The sequence below is a fragment of the Bombus affinis genome, chromosome 3 (genome assembly GCF_024516045.1).
Source record: "Bombus affinis isolate iyBomAffi1 chromosome 3, iyBomAffi1.2, whole genome shotgun sequence".
Lineage (NCBI taxonomy): Eukaryota > Metazoa > Arthropoda > Insecta > Hymenoptera > Apidae > Bombus > Bombus affinis.
Window position 1 is genome coordinate 5,704,141 of NC_066346.1, and position 21,946 is coordinate 5,726,086.

At 38.8% G+C, this 21,946-nt stretch overlaps 1 protein-coding gene across 2 annotated transcripts in view; it reads right to left on the bottom strand.

Annotated features, from left to right (window-relative positions):
- The window catches only part of LOC126914038 (uncharacterized), a 115,129-nt gene extending 94,942 nt beyond the window's left edge, over window positions 1-20,187 (bottom strand). Inside the window, exons 1-2 of one of the 2 annotated variants that reach the window (XM_050717476.1) lie at window positions 20,170-20,187; window positions 15,259-18,796 (exon numbers count right to left, since the gene is read on the bottom strand). In XM_050717476.1, coding sequence (XP_050573433.1) covers window positions 15,259-16,162 — 904 coding nt within the window. In that variant the 5' untranslated portion in view covers window positions 16,163-18,796; window positions 20,170-20,187. Of the gene's footprint in view, window positions 1-15,258; window positions 18,797-20,169 lie in introns of those variants that run through there. The other variant, XM_050717475.1, reaches the window with a different exon arrangement.
- Between the last annotated feature and the right edge of the window lie 1,759 nt (window positions 20,188-21,946).

Here is a 21,946-nt window from a genome sequence, read left to right on the forward strand (position 1 = left end):
CTGCGATATGCTTCTCTCATACACGCGGCACCAGACCGAGGCGACGTATCAATTAAAATTAAATTTCTGACTCACTCGGCCCATTTGAAATTCTGCACCGTGCGCCGGCGCTCCTCCACTTTGCCAAAACACGATGACCTTGCCTGCCATTGCCTCGCCTTGCACGGTCGCGCAACGTATGAATGGTAGGCTAAACGTTAAGCCTAAGCGGCAACGGCCGCTACGTGTTCGCGCAGGTTGCGATGCAAACGATGCAGAGAACCGAGTGTTCGCGTGTTCCTCGATAGTTCCAGTAGAAACCTTGCACCCCTTTAAGACGCAGACACTCTGACTTTGGAATTTCAGATGATAAAGCATATGTTGACCCTTGATTAACAAAGTCGAAGCTAACTGGACTTGTATACACGTACAATGTACGATCGTTGACGGTTGATCTAACTTGACTTCCCGTGGAAATCCTACACGGATACGGTAGAATTATGGGAGGTAGACTCGCAACGGAGTAGACTGTAACGACGAGAACAGGTAGGTAGAGAATGTAAAGATAGAAATTGTAAAAATTCTACACCGCCATGCAGATGTAGATAGCGCGAAGTTATGGACAATCGGCTAGATATCGCGTAGGATTATCGGCTACGATGAAAGAAATTTTATTATACAAGCGACTAATCTCCTTTGGGATGGAATTGGACGAAATAGAATGGTACGTCAAAAGGAATAAGGGACTTTGAAATTGCAAACAACGAAGGAAAAGTTGTTCCTTCATTAACAAATCCAAAGCTAACTGTGTACGTGATTGATCTACTGTAGAAATTCCGCGCACAGAGCATACAATTATGGAAAGTAGATTCGCAAAGATTGCAATAGAGGAAGAGTTGCCATGTACCAAACTCCATCCCTCGGTCGACATGGTCACCAGCTGTACAGCAATGATCTTAAGCAATCGTCATAGAATTAAGCATTCTTACTTTACCGTCAAGGCCCCTAAGTACTACAAAACATCTTTCAAGTCGGGAAATTCCTTAGGGTTAACATTCAATCCGGCGAAAAATGGGAAGAGTATGTTTTCCCCAAGTTTCCCAAAGACATTTTGTGGAGCGATCAGCACCCGTCACTAGTTTCGTATAAATACTGCCGTCACAGAACATAACTTACTTGCTATAATCCCTTCGAACAGAAGATTACTATTAATCTCAATTTATTGGTCGCTCTTCGCTTTATATTCTTCGAGGAAAAGCTGCTGGAATAAAGAGTATATTTAAGTTACTAAATCAGTGTTATAATTATTCAACCAGTCCTATTATCTTAATGGAATCTTAGGGGATCGGCTGATTCGTGGCGTCGATCATCGTAACGAGAATTTACGACTCTCGTTGGCGCGCTCTACCGCGACCGCGTCTCTCCGCGAACAGTCGAACAGGTAGAAAATGTGAAAATAACGTAGGAACTCTACGCTTTAATGTAGATGTACCGTAGCTAGTGTAGAATTATGGAGAAAATAAAACTGAACAGATATTGGATGGAACAAAAAAAAAAAAAAAAAAACAAACAAACAAGAAAAATGGGGATTTAAGTATATAAGACACATCATTTAGGGTGCAATTGAACGAAATGGAATATTAGACGAAACAGAGTAAACTACTTGGGAAATGCAAATGATAAAGAAAAAGTTGAGCCTTGATTAGCAGTGCACAGTTAAAGTTGACTATACATCGCTAAGCTTAGCTTAGTTTTATTAGCTAACTATATCTTGTAGAATCTACACTATAACAAAATACGTAAAATGACGAAGAACAAAGTTGCTAGATTATAATAAAGGGACGGAAATTTAAATGTTCAAGTGACCAATGATTGGAATAGCGTTGTATAAAATAGTTGTAAATCAAAAGAAGCAAGTGAATGATCTTAGAACGATGAAGGAAACACTGATAACCGGCTGACAGTATAAAGGAAAATTTTACTATGAGTAATAGATACATATTTGAATAATTGAAAGAACAACGTTTATCTCCTTACTAGAAATTTACGACGTTATATGATGGTATAATATAGAGAACAATAAAATAACAGACGTTTAAATGTACTTAAATGTGACTAATCTCTCGAAAAGGAATCCGATGTGAAAAGAAAGAAGCAGTAAATAGCAGAAACTGAAGAGGAATTACTTGCTAACAACGAGATTGTATGTTTCGTTGGATTAAAAAAGATGAAATTATTAAATTGGTTAATCAGGAGTTTCGTGCATGATGAATACTTAAGAGTTGCAATGTAATATGATATATGACTACTACTTAACTAGTAGAATGGGATTAAAATGACCTATGCTTGGATAGTGCAAGGTTGAAACGACCTAGAATAAGAATTCTGCTTACAATGTTGCATTTGACACAGCGATTTAACTGAAACTTTATAATCTCTGTTTTAAGCTTCTCGAACACCAGCTATACAAATTGTAAAAAAATGAAATTTATTTCTTTCCACTAATTACATGTCTCTCGCCACTTATTAACATAAGATATTAGTCTTACTTCCTTTTATCGGTTACATAATATATCGTACGTATTTAATGTTATTCAATATTGAAGATATGATTTCATAAAACTGAAAATATTTAGAAAATTTAAAGGATAATGTATGGTTTAATATTAGGAGAACCAGTTTGGTTATTTTGCCGAATCAGCAAATCAACAGCAACGAAATTATTATTTCCACTAATAAGTAAAATTATTCATAAGCGCTCAACGTTTAAAGGAAGATAAGTATTTCTCTCTTTTTTTTTATCTATAATAACAGCAAACATTATTCTTCAGCGACTGTTTTTAAAACATTTTAAGTAATGAAAGCATGTTTAAAGAGAAGATAATAAAAAAGGAACTCTTGTATTTGCAATGTTAAATATATGTTTCAGTGAAATTGTTGTGACTCAGTTCATGTAAAATTATTAAGGATTAATTTACCTAAGATTATTACGCTATTTTTCTTCCTTCAAATAAAATTTCCCCGTTAGTTTCCGTGTCTGTATGAAGAATTAGTACAGTGCACATAGTGTTAAAATTATAGTCACATTCTCTGCTACTAATAGAAAACGACACGGTATAGTCAATGAAAATTACATTCTAACTTTGATTTACGAAACGCCAGTTTTTGATTTCGACGCGTTAAATCAAAATTCGTATCTAAAATTTAGAAAAGAAAATTTTAACAAATTTCGATAAGAACTTAATATTATCCATACCATGATACGTTTTCGTATTTTTATATTTCCTATAGATGCATAAAAATCCGTATTGTACTTATCAGAATCTATCAAAGAAATTATATTTTCAGAATCACGAATCCTACGAAGAAGCTCGTGTCGTAAACTCAAAAATAAAATAAAGTATGATATTTTGGTCTCCACGACGAAACGTATTGAAAGTCGTATTTTGTGGTCGTTTGAAAATACCAGAAAACAAAGAAATATGCAAATCGCGCCCGAACAAAACGATAATAAGAAATGAAAACGCAAGAAAACGAAAGATAGGAAATCGTTCTAAATAAATATCGCGACAATAAAAAGTGATACAAGTGCGACAATTTGCGTAATGATGCCGTCTAGCCGATGATAATCGATTTATCCAAGTGAATTATTAACAACGCCGCAATATTCGAACGTTGTCGAACGTAAAACCAGATAAAGACAACAACAGTGTGTCTGTGCCGTTGCGCGTTGCGAAAACAAGGCGCCACCGTGAATGCGATTCACCTTCGATAAATGTCGACGAACGCTATAGCCGTGTTTCGACGGCTATAAAATGCTCGATGATAATGTTTACGTATTCAAGAAAATCGTGTTCAAGTCCGCCGAACACATTCACGAAATACGGCGAGAATCGCAAAAACTTGCAGACACTGAACACCGATCCTCGTGGCATTAATAAATAATTTAATTTACTTGGCAAACCTGTTTCGCCTCGTCGCGCGTATTTAAAACACGCTTCCATATTATTTTCAAAATCGATCCTTGATATTAAGTAAATCAAACATCGAGCTGTTAGTATTGCAGCTATATCGTTGATATATATGTATAACGAGTATGTAAGAAATATAAAATTAAATAGCTATGTGATCGTAATATGAGAAAAAGTTTATTTTGCAAACACTTATGTATGTAAAACATTCTTATTAATTTTTCAATATTGATTCTTGAAATGAATTAAATTCACGTGGAACATTGAAATTGTATTATTTTACATACATGGAAAATATAAAATTATATAAATAGCTCGTACGTTTGTAGTATTATGTTCTACTTTCGATTAAGTAGAAGTCGGAAATCTTGTTTGTTCGAAGGTTAAAGATAAATTATTATAAATATATGTATTACGTATACATAAAAATTTCAATAAAATTATGAAAGAATTATGATGAATTGATAACTAGAAAATGTTATTAATATTATTTTACGATGCCATAATTTTTACGCATTCGATGATCCACGAAATCACTATTCTCCCTTTTCCACAATATTTAACATTCAAAATGTGTTAGAAATAAAATGTCAATGGGCACCTACCACTGTACTAAATATTTTACGAGTAAATAAAAAATAGTCGGAAGTTAAAGCGAAGAAAAAATCAAATCTCTATATTAAAAATACATATTTCTATCTAATCCTGCTACACTCCTTCCGCGCAATTGTGTTCTTCTAATACTAAGAAATACGTGAATAGAATAGGAAAAAATTTCTATTGGTATGCATGATTTCACGCTTCAACTTTGCGTTAGACTACTTCCTAAAGCATTGCAAATCCATTTTGCTGTAAAAATGACGAAGGCATTGAAATATAAAAATTCAACGATCGCAACAGTATCGACGTTCTCTCGATCTCTCGAAACTGTGTTCTTACCAAAAAGTAATAAAAAAAGAAGGAAAAGAAAACGATCTAACAACCTACTTATACGCAGCAACAAATTCATATACATGTATAATGTTGCAGCCCTAAGCAACGCCTAACCCCAATCCCAAATTCCACTTTCTCCATGCAAGGAGAAAAAAGAATGCCAAGAAACCTGTTACCTCTTCTGAAAACCTAGCCACCATATCTCCACCAAATCTCTCTGTGAAGCTCTTCCTGAAAAAAACTACCTGTGGCCTCGGTTCGTTCTTCGCTCTAACCATCTTCCTTCGATTCTTAGAAACATTCTTTCATGACCGTATACATAGCGTTGAAAGAAAATTCGGAGAGAATCGAACGGCAATGCGTGATCGTGTACGCGACAGCAGCCGGCGAGCAAAGCCGAGACAGAAACCGGTGCGGTGCAACGAGTTGCGCTCGCAGTGCTCGGGTTCGGTTCGGTTCGGTCAGCTCGTTGGCTAATGCCGACTGGCCTCGACAATTAGCTGGCGCCAGCAATGACACGCAGCGGCGCCGGGCTGCTCCCCCCTCTTCCCGTCTGCACGCCGCTCCCCCTCCCTATGGCATCTTCTCCCGCCAGCAACGCACGGCTGCTCCCTCCGCTTCCCGCGCCAATGCTTCCCCCTCCATTCCGCGCGCTCCCCACTTCTCGCCCCGCTACCCCTTCAAAACCGCACATGTTCCACGGCGCCCCGTCCTCAGACCACTTTTCCTCCCCGTTCTTCGCGTATCGTTCGACTCGATCTTTCCTCTCTCCTCCTCTCCCATCCCCCTTTCTCTATCTTTCTCTGCTCTTTCTTCTATTTCTCCTCGAGCCTGCCTTCTTCTCCTTGCTTGCTCTCTTTCCTTCTTTCTTGGCAGGCCGCGACTCGCCCAATATATGCTTTATTTTTAGATTCATTTCCTTCTGACTATAACTTTGATTGTGCGGCTATTGGTAAATGCCGGTCGGTAGTAGTACGCTGTTTTTGACGTGGATTTGATTTTATATAGAGACGCTATGGACAGAGGTGTATACGTTTGGTGAGACGTATCGTAGGGATTTCTTCGAGTTTCTTTAATTGTTCTTTTTCTTCCTCACATATAGTTCGTTTTCTACGCACGGTGCTTTGTCGTTGATTTATTAACCAGTTCTTTCTTGATGCGTCTGTCCGGTTGTTACACAGACGCGTCCCCTCGCGTTGTTTCTCATTCTGCTTCTACAAATGCGTCGCAAGCTTTCTCTGTACATGTATACTATCCGTAGAGGCATATGCGCTATACATCCTCATACGAAAGTGTACTTGACATCTTTAATCGTGTTTCACTTTGAAATATAACTTGTCGATATTAATATGGTCAGATCGTATGAATGTTATTAATCGAATTATAATTAAAAATGTTGCATTTTTATACGATATGCTCAGTTGATAGCGTAACTTCGGTATCCTCTCATATATGTTATTTATTGATCAAAACTGAACATACCATAACGAAAATGGTGTATATAGATAAAAGAGAATATAATTATTATTTCACCTGGGTAAAGTATCGAATATATGTTTATTAAAGACGCGCGATATGCCAAGTCATTCTATAAAACAGTCTTATGTATTCTTCTAATGCTCTTAGAGGCTAGAGAATCGGTTCTCCTCGATCTCTCCATCGTTGAGATTAATCTCCAAATTTAACCATCGCATCGAATAAAAAACCAGTTCGTTATTATTTCCCTCATTATCTGCTTTTGTCGTAACGTTTTCATGAATCATTTATAAACTTATATACATACGACATTTGCCTCTCGCTCCTCATCAAAGAATATCCTATCTCCATACTGTCGAAAAAGACCTAAGACAAACCCTGGCACTCCGATGTAGTATAATATACAATACAAACAAAATACACGTGCAAGGAATTCAGTAAAATTCACAAATACTTTAATAACATTCTTCACCGATTTATTGCAAGTGTCCTGATACTTTTGAACGGGGGTGTACGTACGCGAGAAGCGCGCTGGCGCGAGCGACCCGCCGCTATTATTAGACGTGGAAACCTCAGCGTGGAATCCGAAGGATTTCGTTATTTTCCTATATGGAGATTTTCGTTTCGGCGAATCTTCGTGGTGGTTCGTCGGCGTGCGGTACGTCCCGCGTCCGCCGTCTCGTCCAATCCCGACGGTTATTAATAGGAAAGTGAACCGGCGCGCTCTACGCCACGGTGTTTACCTCGCGCGCCGATTTTCCGCCGCTGCTGATTATCGATAGATCGCGTACGGCGCGGCGAACTGTGACGAATCTCGGCGCGTCGTCGTCGCGAGATAGCGAGCTCCGCCAATTTCTCATTCCCTGTACCCAATATTGCTTAAGCGGTATTTGCATTAGGCAATTTTTCATCGAGTCGATCAACCTTAAGTCGTTCAACGTCAACACCGTGTAAACTATCATTTTTAATCTAGCGGAAACTATTTTGGGTCCTCTTGCACAACGGTTTACGAAGTAGAAATATTGATAAGTTGACGAGTTCTAAGTTCGTGAGTTGCTTTCTTTTTCCTTTCTATCATTTATACGCGTGTCGACTAATAAAGGCTTGTTAAGCATGTAAACGAATATGGAATTTTTTTATTGGTATATTAAATTCTTCTTTCAAAAGGACTTTGTATTTGAATGTTATATAATTTTAAAAGATTACATCAAATTGAATAATCAGATGTTATCTGAAAAAATTTATATAATTCAGGTTTTCCAAAGGTGATGCTAATTGAATACAACGAGTGACATCGTCAAGTGACACGAACATCAATTTTTGATACATCGATCGCACTTACAACTTTTTTTATATATATTTCTTGATCTTTCAAAATTATACATAAACAATAAAAAAAAAGGTTATTTTTATAGTGGAATATTTCTATTCATTTTCAAATAATTAGCTTTTTCAATTTGTCTATCAAATTAATTAGAATTACTGAAACCACGTGCAAAATCTCTCTACATAACATGTTGATCGTGCTAAGTAACAAACACAAGGCCGTAGAGTATAAACCTTAATTAAGCATTAACCTGAATTAAATATCGAACGATTTGAGATCGTTCAATCGAATCAGTCGGCTAAAAGTTGCCTGATATAAACACAGCTCAACGTGCTAAGAAATATTGGTTTATGAGTTTTCTCGTAAGCATTCCACTGGCAGAAGGCGGTCCCATAAAAATGATTAGAGTAATGCTCTTATGATCATTTGTCCAATATCGTGGACACGATTTATCGCCGCAGCGGCTGCGTCCATATCTTTTCTATTGCTTCACGCCTAAATGTCACAACAATCTTTATAAGAGCACCTTTTTTTCCCCTCCATCCTCGCTACGTGTACGTAATCAGCCTACGTCCATATTATTCAAATAACTGACAAATACATTTATTTAATAAAGTCGGCTTCTCGAGATCGTATTTAAAGGTGTTACGAACTTCCTATCATTTAGATATTTTATTTTTTCAATGCTGTGTACCTATACGCTTGGTGATATTTCACCCGTCGAGAACTCGGTATTTAGAGCGCATTAAATATACTAGGCGCCGTATTATAAATAAAGTTAGAAGTTATACGATTTTAATATAAATAGATTTTATCTTCAATTAATTTCACGAGGAAATATATAGACCGATATTCCATGCTAAGTATACTAAGCGACACCTTAAAAATGCAACGATAAATTTTCCATGGAAATATTTCACGGTGAACGTTCGTTCTATGAATTCTAAACTGATATCTCGGAAATATGGCAAATATGACTAATAACAGGAAAACAACAACTTAGTATATTTCTACTTCTATTAACTTGCTTTTATTTTTATTTCCTACTTTCTATCCTGATTTCTATCGTAAAAACGAACGAGGATAAACCTGACTTTGCCAACGTTTCTGTGATAGTACATCTCCGATTGAAATTATTTCTGTAATTGTACAATTCCATTTTAGGAAACACAAAAGACTCGATACTCTGTGAGCATCTTCAACAGATTAAAAATGAAGGCAGGTTCTATTCACAAAAGTACAAAGTATATATATCGAATATAAAGCTAAACTATGATCGAATAATGAAAAATGAAATATAGAATATAGAATGTTTGTCTACGTCTAATTATTCCTGTCACTTCGTTTCTTTATCGCTTCAGGTTCTAAATCAGAATCAATCGATCATCTGGGTCTAACTAGTTTCCAGAAAAGTTGGGGCAGCGTCGAGTCAAATGATCGTTAGAGTTACGTAAAGCCGCGTTTTGCTGGCGCCTTCTCTATTTACTCTCTCTCTTTCCTCCTAATACTGTCTTTGTGTCGATAGGACGCGACAGCTTTTTGTGGTTGAATTTGTGTCGCCAACGAGCAGACAGACGGTGCCGTAAGACGATCAAATTTACAAACTTTACGGTTACACGAGGAGCCCGTTAATGACAAGTGTCTGTGTAAACTAGACAATTATGTATGTTACTTTTATGCACTTGATGACTTGGAGCCTATTTCGCAAGAGTGCGAGATAATAGATAAGTGTATGAAGGAAGTACGATAAACTTCTAAATACGTTGTAATGCTTCTATTTAATATAGGTAATATTTGCTCGATATTAAAATAATATTTCACTTGGCAAAATTAAAACTTAATATTCGTTATTACGATCCGAAGAATAAAAAAAAGGAGCAACTCTGTAAAAATTTAACGCGTTACTTGTTATAGTATAGTTCTAATAATCCGGCATTCAGGTCCAATGTTCAGACGATAAAAATAGATTAAGAAAATTCAGTTACATATTTATTTGCTATTTTATACGTCTCATTGTATTTCTATATTTTTATATATTATACCTTTTTATTTGATATAATATATATGTATATATATTTATACGCTTTATACTTTTAGTAACAAATCTATATTATTATTATATCATGTACAGTATCCATGTTTATTTATTTTTTAACTGATATGTATATATATATAATTTTGAAATTTCTTCCTCGAGATCGCATTAGAAAATTAAGATTTTAATAAGTATAATGAACAGTACTGTATAAATGTACAAAACTTCGTTTCCTAGTTGCTTTTATTTGGGAAAGAGAAACGAAAAAGGTAAAGAAACTTCTAACGTCAAAATTCCAACGTTAGTAGACAGCCAGTGATCATTTTCCCAAAGGAGGTAGTCATAAATCTTGAAAGGAAAGTAGACGAAACTGAATTGATGGATCTAGACAACCTTCGATAGTGAAGATAATCGTACCCGCTATTGGTTTTCTGTGAAACACCGTTCAGACTTGTAAAAAGCATCGCCCAACTGATGGGACAACGGGCATTGCCTACCTGCTGGACTACCGTTTCGTTTCAAAAAGAAAGTTTTATTGGTACCTTTCAGTGCTAATATGACAACTCAATCGTTCGAATGCATCTCTTTTTAAGCACATTAAATGCCTAAAATAAATAAATAAAAAAAAAAAATAAATATTCTGGTCGTCGAATATTACTTCTACGTTTATGTCTAATATGATTAGAAGATGCAAATAATTAATAGAGGACAATTTAATAATAAAAATAAAAGAAGTAGGGAAAAACATTTCAATAAAGACAAAAGAAATAATGCGGAAGATATAGAAATAGATATGAGGATTTTAAATAATGGTAATAACTCACGAGGTACTCTGTACAACAAATTGTAACCTTTAGAGTAATATATAATTTCCTAACATTATAATTTTCTCCAATCAATCTAATGAATTCATTAATGTTTTATATTTTTTAATAACAATAGAACCGTTGATGCTATTATATTTGGTGTTTGATCACCTATTTCGATATAACAACTTGCTATTATAATTCTCAGCTATATAATTACCAGTCCCTAAGGAATAGGTAGCATCAACGTTCTAGATCTATTACTAGTGGTTGTTACAATTTAATTGAATTATACTTATAATCAATTACCGTAGCTCAAAGGACTCCTGATATCTTCAACATTCTAAGTAACTTAAATACCCGTTACAATATTAATCTTTTTGCTCTGGCACCACTATACTATATATAACAGCCAAGCTGTAAATTTACACTTTACTACGAAGCATAACATGCTAATCATTCATGTTTTATTCAAGCTATTTTAAATTAACATACAGGGTGTTCCATTTAGAGTTCCCTCGAAAATACGAGACGTTAATTATATTAAATATTGAAATATTAATGATATACAAAAATGTCTCGAGCAAATATTCACTAATTTCATATTCTTTACAATTTGGTGGCGATAATATAACGAAAGAAATTTACACGTTAGCTGCATATGCGATTCTGTCGAACAGTATACGAAAGAAGATTTCATCTGCTAATTTAACAAGTAAGGATTCAAGTTGTACTATTTCTAATACGTAACTGGAACAAGTTTCCATTTCATACTGTTCGAAGAACCCATACAACTCTCTTCGATAATCTTAGACGAACGACGATTACTTAAGGCAAGGAGAACACCTGCGTTCGTATATGTATGTGCTATATATATGACATTAGGTCAACTCTAGTCACCTATGGCAGCGAAAGGGTTAAGCCCACGTCCATCTCACGTTCTGTATTCGATTCGTTGAGAATTATCCAGCAACGCGTATCCAACTGGCTCGAAACGACATAAATACTTGGAACGATTTTTCACGTTGGATCTGCGCTGTCTTGACGACAGAAGCACAAAGCGGTGGTTCATTGGCGATTCCCATGGCGATGCAAAACGTCCGCTTTCATCAAAATTTATTGCTGCTCGCGACTGCTACCGGCGCGCGGGGACAATCAACAACATTTACACGTATCGATACCATTCATTATTCCGCTCTTGTTCCTTTTGTTGTTCTCGTACAGGATTCACTGGCAAAAAAAAAAGCCACAGCAGCATTCAAACGCGATTCAACAGTATGATTTTTTATTCAGTTCACGGACGCTTGTACTCCCATTTACCTAGGAACTCGACCAGCTGGACATCGACTAATCCTCCTCGCTACCGGTAATAAATTACAGTTTCACGTTGACCTGTGGCTAACAGGGCTCGTTAGCGCGCCACGCACAGCTGACGATTAGCATTTAGTTCGCGGCATGCTGTCGTTACAGCGTCGGCCTTTCACGTAGTTAAATTATTCGCACGTCTCCGAAACGACGCCGGAGGTTTCACACGTCCCACGGACAACACAGAGGATTTAAAGGTGGCCTTCCCTATGAGGTTTGTAAGTACAACTGACACGATTGCGACAACTGAAGCATCAAGCATTTATCGATACATATACATGCTGCTCACGCTATTGGTTCACATGTTTTTTTTTTTTTTTTTTTTATTTTTGTGGTAGACGATCGGTTTACGAGCAGAATTGTATGTTGTCGCAAAGGAAAACTCTTGCTCGGTGGTCATCGCCCCATTACTTGTCGCTTGCGGGTGGAATCCCGGGAAACACGGGAAAACCTACGTTTTCCCAAATTTTACTCGAAGGGTAAGGCAATAATCATAAGGAACCTCTCAACTCAAAGATGTTTCCTACGAATTGACGGCTTTAATGGTAAATCAAACAGCCTCGTTTATGACAATTTCTTGAGATCATTGCGTTCCGCTTAATTCTATGTGCACAGCTGGAGGTCCCCTCAAACGTAAAGAGACACCGGACATAACGCACCTACATTGACAATTTTCATTTTACTTATTTATCGGTTATTATATCGTTATATTACGTTATAGTACCATCGAATAGACTATTTACGGGGATTGTTACGTCCTTTTAGATCACGATGAGAAATTTTTATATCATCTAATACTTCTTTCCTCGTATCAGTAAATAAAATTCCACTTACAGAGGGTTAAGCTTTATATTGATCATAATGCTAAAGCATATTCCTATATGGGAAACGATTTGTGCTTTTATGGTCTTTTTATTTCCTCGTATGAAAGAAGTATTTCTTGCGTCGATCTTATTTCGATATTACAGCGAAGAATGTTTTCCTCCGTTTGATGAAAGTTTTACTTTCGTCGATTATTATGGCTCATACATACCCCATACAGTATCAAACATTTGATATCAATCAAACTGTCTGTCACGATCCTGTACAGGTATTGGATGGAATGTGCTATGCTACTCTGTCCGACAAACAATTTTATCCAACATTATCGGTGACAATTTACGATATAATTGTGGATTGGCTGCCGGAGACAATAACGCGCTATTGTTTGCCGTGGCTCTGCTAATTTATTGGAATTCTATATTTACGACGTCTTCACGGGATAATACGTAGACGCGGATGACTTCATAAATCTGTTATTCCTGAAATTTATGTTGGTGACAGCTGATTTTCTCGAGACACCTTAACGACGTTTAAAGTCAGACTTGCATTATGTTATGGGTACCGATGTTTAAACGTGCGTCCGTGTATTTATCAATGGTGACAAATAGCGTTGTTCTATGCTTTCAATAAAATGTAAATGTTCGGTGTCGATTCGTTGAAATTCGTTCGATTTTAATTTTGAAAAGAAAAGACACGTCGTTCAAATAAATTGAATAATTTGCATAACGATTCAGGGATAAAACATAACAATTCTTTAAATTCCCAACTCCTATTAAAATTTGATACGGTATCAAAACTGTGTTCAATTTTAATAATTTATCTAAGTATCTTTTGTACATCGAATATCAAATTAATGACATTAATCTGTTACTTTTAATATAAAATTACAGATGTGTTTGAAAAAACGTTAAATAATCCAATGTTCGTAAAAGGCCGTGGAAAATTAAAATCAAGTATCGAACTAATGATATTAATTCGTCGTTACTAATTCTTAATGACAGTCGCACGTACAAATTTACGAAAATTTGCCGGATAATTCGTAAATGAATTTACTCTAATTGCCATTTAATTCGAACGTATTTCAATTACGTTTCTGCATTGTCAAATTACGATTTCTCTAATAAAAGCGAATTCCATTGTGCGCTCAACCGTTGAATATATCGCGCAATCAATGTCACCAATTGATATCCAAGTGAAATAGCTAAATGAGAAAGTGGAGCTCGACGTTTCATTTTACGCTAATTTAATGTCTCTAATAAAATATCAAAACTATGCGATGCTATAAAGTATGGAACATTTAGTTACACGTACGTACATCGTATGATACAATTTCATTTTCTCCTCTTGCGCCAGGTTCGGTATTTATAATCATTAACTGATTCATTGTTCAGAAAACGATACAGTACAATTGGAAGTGTACGAAACGTTGAATTCGATTTTAAACGAAATTAATTATTGTAAGAGTAATGACGCGAGTACGACGATAGTTTGCAATCTGCGTGCATGAACCAAAACAAACGAAATCTATTAGTCAGTGCATTATTACATCTCTATAATTAAATTATCGGCTTCCAAAGCATAACAATTATCCCAAACTTATCAGAATTATAAGGTCATCTCTATTTTTATTTACCAGCGCTTGCAAAAATGTATTACCATAAGCAAATGAGCATAGTATGTTGCATACATAACATCGCTAATTTTGTGTTATAATTACACCGATTATATCTTCATTTCGATATAATTGTTTGGCGATTTTTGTAATATAAAAATAGAATTTTAACGAATTTTCTGAACAGTCAATTTTAGGGTCAATATATCTACATAGCTTATTACGTATCTCCATCCCAAAAGCGAATTATAATCTTGTTTTAGATATGTATAGATAAGTAAAAAATATAAAAAAGTCCTACATTTTAAAAAGTAGCAAAAACTTATTGGATATAGGAAGATTTGATTAAAAGTACGTATACTAATAAAATATAGATAATCTCATAATCTTTTAACCTTTATGTACATGTACAAGCAACAAGTAAAGCTACTTTTTTATTCCGGAGAAATGATTTATCTGTTTTACGTATTCGAAATTATCCTCCGATAATCTTGGATAGAACCGTAATTAAATATTTTCAAATCCTATTCATTTTATCGTATTAATCATATTCAAAGAATTATTTTCTTCCGGTACAATTATAATATTTTACACGAAACAACAATGATATTGCAAATCTTCCCATAAATATATCAGAATGTGTTGCTACAACATTTAATCATGTTCTGCTATGTAAAAACAAAAGACAAAAAGTAAAGCTCAATTCCTCGCTACGTATATGTAAATGCAGTGTATTATAAAATCGCTAATAATCTATACAAAACGAACGTCATTCGAGAAATTCATTGCATTTAAATAACCACCTATATTGTTCGTACATCTAGAAACGAATTATCATCGTCGTTTAAGATGGTTGATCCGTTGCAATCAGAGAGATGGTAAAAAGAAGAGCGACGCGAGGATAAAAAGAGAGAAAAGAAGAGATTGCTTACCGGGTTTGCAGAGCCGGCTCCAGTGGTAAGGGTTGCAGCATATGTATACAGGATCTTTAGCGGAATGACAGACAGGAAGTCTCTTGAGCTCCGACGAGTGGGCGAGATCCGGCCACCGCCAGATCTGGCAGCAGAGCAGGTGAGGATCGATCGGCGCGTTGTCGTGCGAGCCGCGTACAGGTACTCTGCATCGATCCGGCCTTATCGGTGACGCGCACGAATCCTCCGATCCAGAGTTTTGATCGTCGTCGTTCTCCAACGACGAGGAACGATGATGTCTAGTACGATGATGTCGATGATGATAATGGTGATGGTGCGTAGGATGATGATAATAATGGTGATGATGATGGTAACGATGATGACGATGACATTGTTGCTGTTGTTGCTGTTGCTCGGAATCGTTTCCGTCCTCGGTGTGCTGACGGGGCACGAGGACGCACGAGCCGAGGTCGGCGCCACAGCTTTCCACGGCGGTGAGTAACATCTCTAGTTGGTTTTCCTTGAGCGATTTGAGGAGCCCCTTGCACCTCAACAAACGAACGGGATCCTCGTCATCGTCCTGGCTCAAATCACCACCGCAGCAACCTGGATGTAGTTTACTCGACGAGATACGGCTACCTCCTCCTACGCCACCTCCCCCTCCACCGCCAGCGCCACCACCCCCTCCTCCCCCGCCGCCGTCGACTGCACCTCCTGACGACGCTCCACGCGCTCCTCTGGTTGTTTGGCCCGTCGTTGCCGTCACGTTGCTCGTCGTGTCGTTGTCGGTGCCGCTCGTGTTGTTTGCGCGATGAATACGTGACGAATCCTCTTGAGCTTCACACTCGGTTTCATGCTCTCCACGGACCTTGGCCTTTAGGAGACGTCTAGTGAGCGCCGTCCGTTTGCTCCAGAACATGAACATGAAACAGGATTTGCGGTACGCGCATTTGGGGGCCAGTACTTTTCAACGTAGCCGCGCGGAAAATGAGAAATATTTGGAATCGGTGCCCGACGCGACACCGTCACACCACCGCGCACTGGACACGCCACTTTCCTCCTCCCCTCCTCCTCCACCACCACCACTACCACCTCCTCCTCCTCCACCACCTCCTCCGACGCCCCCTCCTCTCGCTCCTCTTCCTCCACTGTTTCCTCTACCCGCGCCGCCTCGTTTCTTTCCCTTTCGCGTTTGTCGAGCTTCCCCGCGTTGCCGCTCCTCTTTCGCCAACGTGACGACTACGACGAAAAAACGGAACACGAGAAGTATATACACCGGCGGTTATACACTCTGTCAAGAAAAAAACAAACACCGCCGCCTTCTTCTGTCGACGCACATACGATTACAGATGAACGAGGACGGTCCCCAGCGAGAAACTTCCGACGGGGCCAGCACACGCGCGTATATTTATTTACGCTCTCTGCGGATTTGATGCACTGTGGATCACGGTCTCGAAATAGTGTGACAGTCCCCTGTGACACGAACAGCAACGTTCTCTTCGCGGTAAATCTGTTTTCGAACGGCCTAACGTGCGTCACTTTTCTCTACTGTTCTCGTGAATGCTCTGTATTGTTTGTTCTTTCCTTGGTTTTCTCGATGAGAAAAAATTAATATTATCAATCGAGAATAGCGCGTGGCAAGCAACAAGGTAGGTCGAAGTAGAATAACGAAGGATAGAGTAGCTTCGGCCTCTTCCTCTTCGTGTCGATAACTTTTTCGAACCAGTAAACGAGGTTAGGTCGAATACCGTTTACCGACCTTGAACTCTCATTTACCTATGTGCCACGGTATGTATACACAAACTGGCCGGCTGATTGGTGACGCGAACAGCGTGCGCGCGCGCGATCCGTTTACATGTACGCGAGCACACGCCAATTCGTTGCGACGATCTCGATCAGCTGAAGCGCCACTTCATTCTCGCGATACTCTCCTTCGAACGATTCTGTTATACACGCCCCGTTGTTACTGTTTCGTTATTCGAACGTTACCACGTTATTTACGTTGTTCGCTAGTAAATGACACTTCAGCGAGGGCACTAGAGAAAACCTGCGTGTCGTGTTTTGGTGCTCAAATCGTATTATCGCTCTCGACAGACAAAAAATACTCGATAATTTGTTCAACGACGAAAGAACGTGGCGTACGGTATAGAAACGAAAAAAGGCACGAGGGTTTCCTGTGCTGTCTCGACAGTTCGCGAACGTTGTCAGCTTTCGTTGTCCTAAGAGACGTACACGGTGCAACGGTCGCCAGCGGGGTTACAGACGCGCACTATTAGTATCATGATACACTTCTTATCCGTTGGCTGTAGCAGAGCACGAATCGGTCGCGCGCGCACACACGACACCGGTTCTTGACTTTCCACGATGTTGTATATCGACAGCGATGTGGTGTCTTAACCTCGCGACCCGGCACACAACCACAAACACACACACGCGCACGTATATAATACGTATATCGGCGCGATTCGCCTTACGAAAAATTGTTTTCTATCGCTGCGAATCTCTCTCTCTCTTTCTCCCCCTCTCTCTCTCTCTCTCTCTCTGACTTTTTTCTCTGGTCGTTTACGTTTCTCTTACGAGACGAGTCTGGTAACGTTAGACCAGGACGGTTGATCAATGTCCCTCGAATCTCGGGCAGCTAAGCCCTGTAGAATACGATAGTGTCGTTTTCTTTCTTGATACTCCTTTGCCCGTGCCGTCGCCAATGCCGGCGCACCGGCACCACATAACAACAACGACGACGACGACGACACTTTAACCTCAAATCCGAGATTGTCGCGTCGATCACTCCCCGTCATCCGTATACGCGTATCACCGAGTGACATTTTCCGCTTGCATCGTCCGTCTTTCTCTCTCGTCTACTTCTTCACTGTTGCTCACACTGTTCACCGTAACACTTGTCGCTCGTCACCCATCGCCGTCGCCGGCCTGCGGGCTTATTCGCGCGAGGCGACCGCGAGGACGCGCACTGTCACATTCTTGAAATCGCTGCCCGGAAAGCCAGCGAGAACGAGTGAGACACCAACGGAGAGGGATAACGCGTGAGCAAGACAGACAGACAGAGGAGAGAGCAAAATACACATGAAGAAAAAGAGAGTAGGGAGGGCTAGTGCACGTAGATCGGATATATAACTCGCGGAGGGCGAGAGAGGTCGAACGAGAGTAGCGCTTCGATTGCACGTTTAAAACTTTCGGTACGGTAAAAAAAAAAGTTAATCGATGCAGCAAAAGGAAAAAATCAAATTCAGAGTCTCACCGCGACGTTACACTTCGACTTCAAACTGTTTCAAATTCTTCTACTGGCGGACGTTTTTGTCTTCGCGCACAGATACTGACGTCGTCACGGGGCAAACTGTTGCGAAGAACAACCACGATTGCGGCCGTAACACGACTCGACTCGGCTCCGCTCGACGACGCGACTGAGTGGTACGCACGAGGTCTCCGTCATGAGCGCACACACCGACTTCCACCGCCTCTTCCTCCACCTCCTCGTCGCTGCCGTCGCTCGTCTCGTCCCGTCCGTCTCGTCTCGGCGCGCCGATACACCGACTGCAGCATACTAAACACACAAGGGAGATTGTTAAACATGGCCGTCGCCGCCGCGCCATTATCTTTCACGTTCGCCGTCAGAGGCGCCACTCACACGTGCTCATATACTACAGACGCACTATGATCGCTGTTTCAAAATTTTACCATCTCCATTTTCTCTTTTTTTACATTTCTACTATGGATATGTTAGTTGTAGAGCAGGAATAGAATATCCAAATTGTATAAGATCCATTTGAAAAGGTATCCGTGAAATGAAATAAAAAATTCTTCCAAGATACTTCGTTCCAACTAATCAAGAAGTTATAGAAACATCCACATTAAAAGTAAAAGGCTCGAGCAAATATCTAATATACATATTCATTAAAAACAATTTCGGTAAAGAAATGTTTGATTAACGAATTAATGTACGAAATAAACAATTCTCGAAGCATCATTGTATCGAACAAATTTTATACGACCACCATCTCCTATTATAAACTAACCAACAATTTCACGTTTTCATAGAATAACAAATTACGATAATGACCATTACATCTCGGATTGTTAGACTATTTATGCAAATTCAAATTTTTATATGTGTAACTTGGGTAGAGACTTGGATACAAATTAATTTTATCTGCTAAATAATATAACAGAACTACGGATATTTTGCAAATATTTTACAACGTAAAATAAATGCATAAAAATCCGCAGTCCAATTACAACAAATACCTTACTTTAGATATCTTGTATATCTACACATAATAAGTAGATATTATACATTCTGTATGCATTTTTATACATTTAAATTTCCCATAAATGCATACGTAATGTAGTCATTATTTTACTCGTTCATTCAGAAAGGAACGAATTTTTGGGAAACTTTGCAAATGAGAATCGATGGATCGTAAATCTTGTGTGGCCCGCGATCCGTGCAACTGGAACACGTTGTGGAGCGGGATAAGATGTGGGACGGGAAGGTGGCGATGACAGAGGGTGAGGGAAAGAAGCGAATAAGGACGGGGGGAGGTTAGCCCAGGCAAGGAGGGGGGCAAAAGCAAAGCGCAAGGTGGACTCGTCTGAAGACGGGGGGCGTCAGCCGGTCGGTCGCGGTTACTCGGGCGGCCGAGCAGACTGACGCCAGCGCCTCTGCGTAGCGCCAGCGCCAGTCACCGACAAGTACTCCACCCCGAGGGTCAACATTCCACGACGAATTTCAGTCATGATATGTATTTCTCGTAAAGCAGACGACGCCCGTTTCAACGTGTCAACGTCGTCGAATGACGGAAGAATGTTAAAGAAGACCGGTCCGTTGGTCGGACAGGAAAGAATTTGCCCCGTCGCTTTCTAGATGACGCTTTCCGTTCTGAATAATACCGATACGCTTCTTTGGTACATACTCACGCGATTTTAGATTCAGTACGCAGGAACGAGCGCTTGCGGGTTCATTGGCGGGCCTGTAACAGAATTTTGAATTTCATTATTCTTTTATGGCGCCGTTTGTATTCTGCGATCGAAACGAAAGTGGGTTAAGAAAACTGTTAAATTGCGATAAAAAGAATGAAGAATATCATGCATTAAGAATTGAAATATTATTCGAAAAATTTGACGAAATTAGCGATATGGATTTATATCGTCGATTAACGTAATCAATAAAAATTAATCAGTGGCTAATGGTGTTAATTTATAATTTCCAATTCTGTAATATATATAGAACGTGTTTCTTAAAACACTTGGCATATTATTAAATTACATTCATCGCAAAATAAATAGTTTTAAATGGTAGTAATAATATTGGTGGTTTTATCTGTAATTTATAAAGTTGCAAAAGCTGTTTGTATGGTAATGACGTATAATTTACGCCTTGTAACTTGTCAAGGCTGATATTATCGTGCAAGAGGGTATAGATATTTGTTCTTTTTTTCTTCGTACAAAAAATTTCTTCTATCAAAAGATTCTGATATTGTTAACAGAATAAGAATTGTTGATTGTGTTTTAGATTATACGTGATACTATGAACTAAAATTGTAAATCGCACGATATTGTAAAAAATTCAAAAAGATAGAAGAATACAAATTCACCTTATGAACTTAGTACTTTCTCATAATAAACAAAATAATTACTAAATTAAATAAATAAATCACTCTATTACATTATCGATCTCTATCAATTATACTTTACTAATCTCAATAACTGTATCTATTCTCATCCCGAGCTGTTTCATTTGATCGATCATATCTTCTAACAATAAACATATCCTATTCTTCAGTAACCATATCTTCGTTCGTTTCAATGAATCTGTATCTATCCATTATCCGATTAGAGCTGTCATAAATGACCGATAAACTGTTTCAACAAGGAACAAAAACTACGAGAAGAAGACCTCTCTCGTTCGAATTATCCGTCCATTTGTCACCGTATCCTGGACAGATAAGAAAATCTGAATCGACCCTGTCCTCCCGTGCAAGCTAACGGTGGCGCCATTAATTTATTTCACGAAGCCCATATTGAAAATGACTTCGGAGGATAAATCAGCGTCTTGATGCATTAAAGTTCGCTCTTTTTTTTTTTTGCCGCCGACGTTGTTCGTTTTCTTCAGCGACGTCTAGACGCGTTATTTCACCGTTGGAACTCGCTCCGAAATGATATAGAATTTAGGAAGTTATTTAGTTATGTATGTCTGGCGTCCTGAGCTGGCTAGTAATCAGGCGCCTGGCCTCCGCAAACTGTCCCTCGCTCTTTCTCTCTTTCTCTACCTCTTTCTTTCTCCACAACCGCTCACCATTTCCCCCCTTCTTTTCCTCCTTCTCCCCCTCCCCCTCTTGTTCTGATTTTGTCTCGCTTCATCGTTCGTCCATTCGGTAAAGCCTGGTAAATTCTCCAGGGCCGTCCACGTTCTCGGTGCCTCGGTGTCTTGGTCCAATTAAAGTGTTGATCAAGGTGCCCTTCGCTCAACTTCACGTCACACAAAACGAGCGTGTATTTCTAGCTTGTATCCCTTGGGACTACACCGTGGAAGACAACAGGCATTTTGTTCGTACGATCAGAGAACTGATTGCCCGACGACAGTGAGAAATTCTGTTTTCGCGTGGCTTTGTAATAACGTCCTATTTTTGTTCTCTTCCAGATCCTGTTTTCCTTTGTACAAGATCACTTTCGAGAAATTCTTTCTTCTGTGATA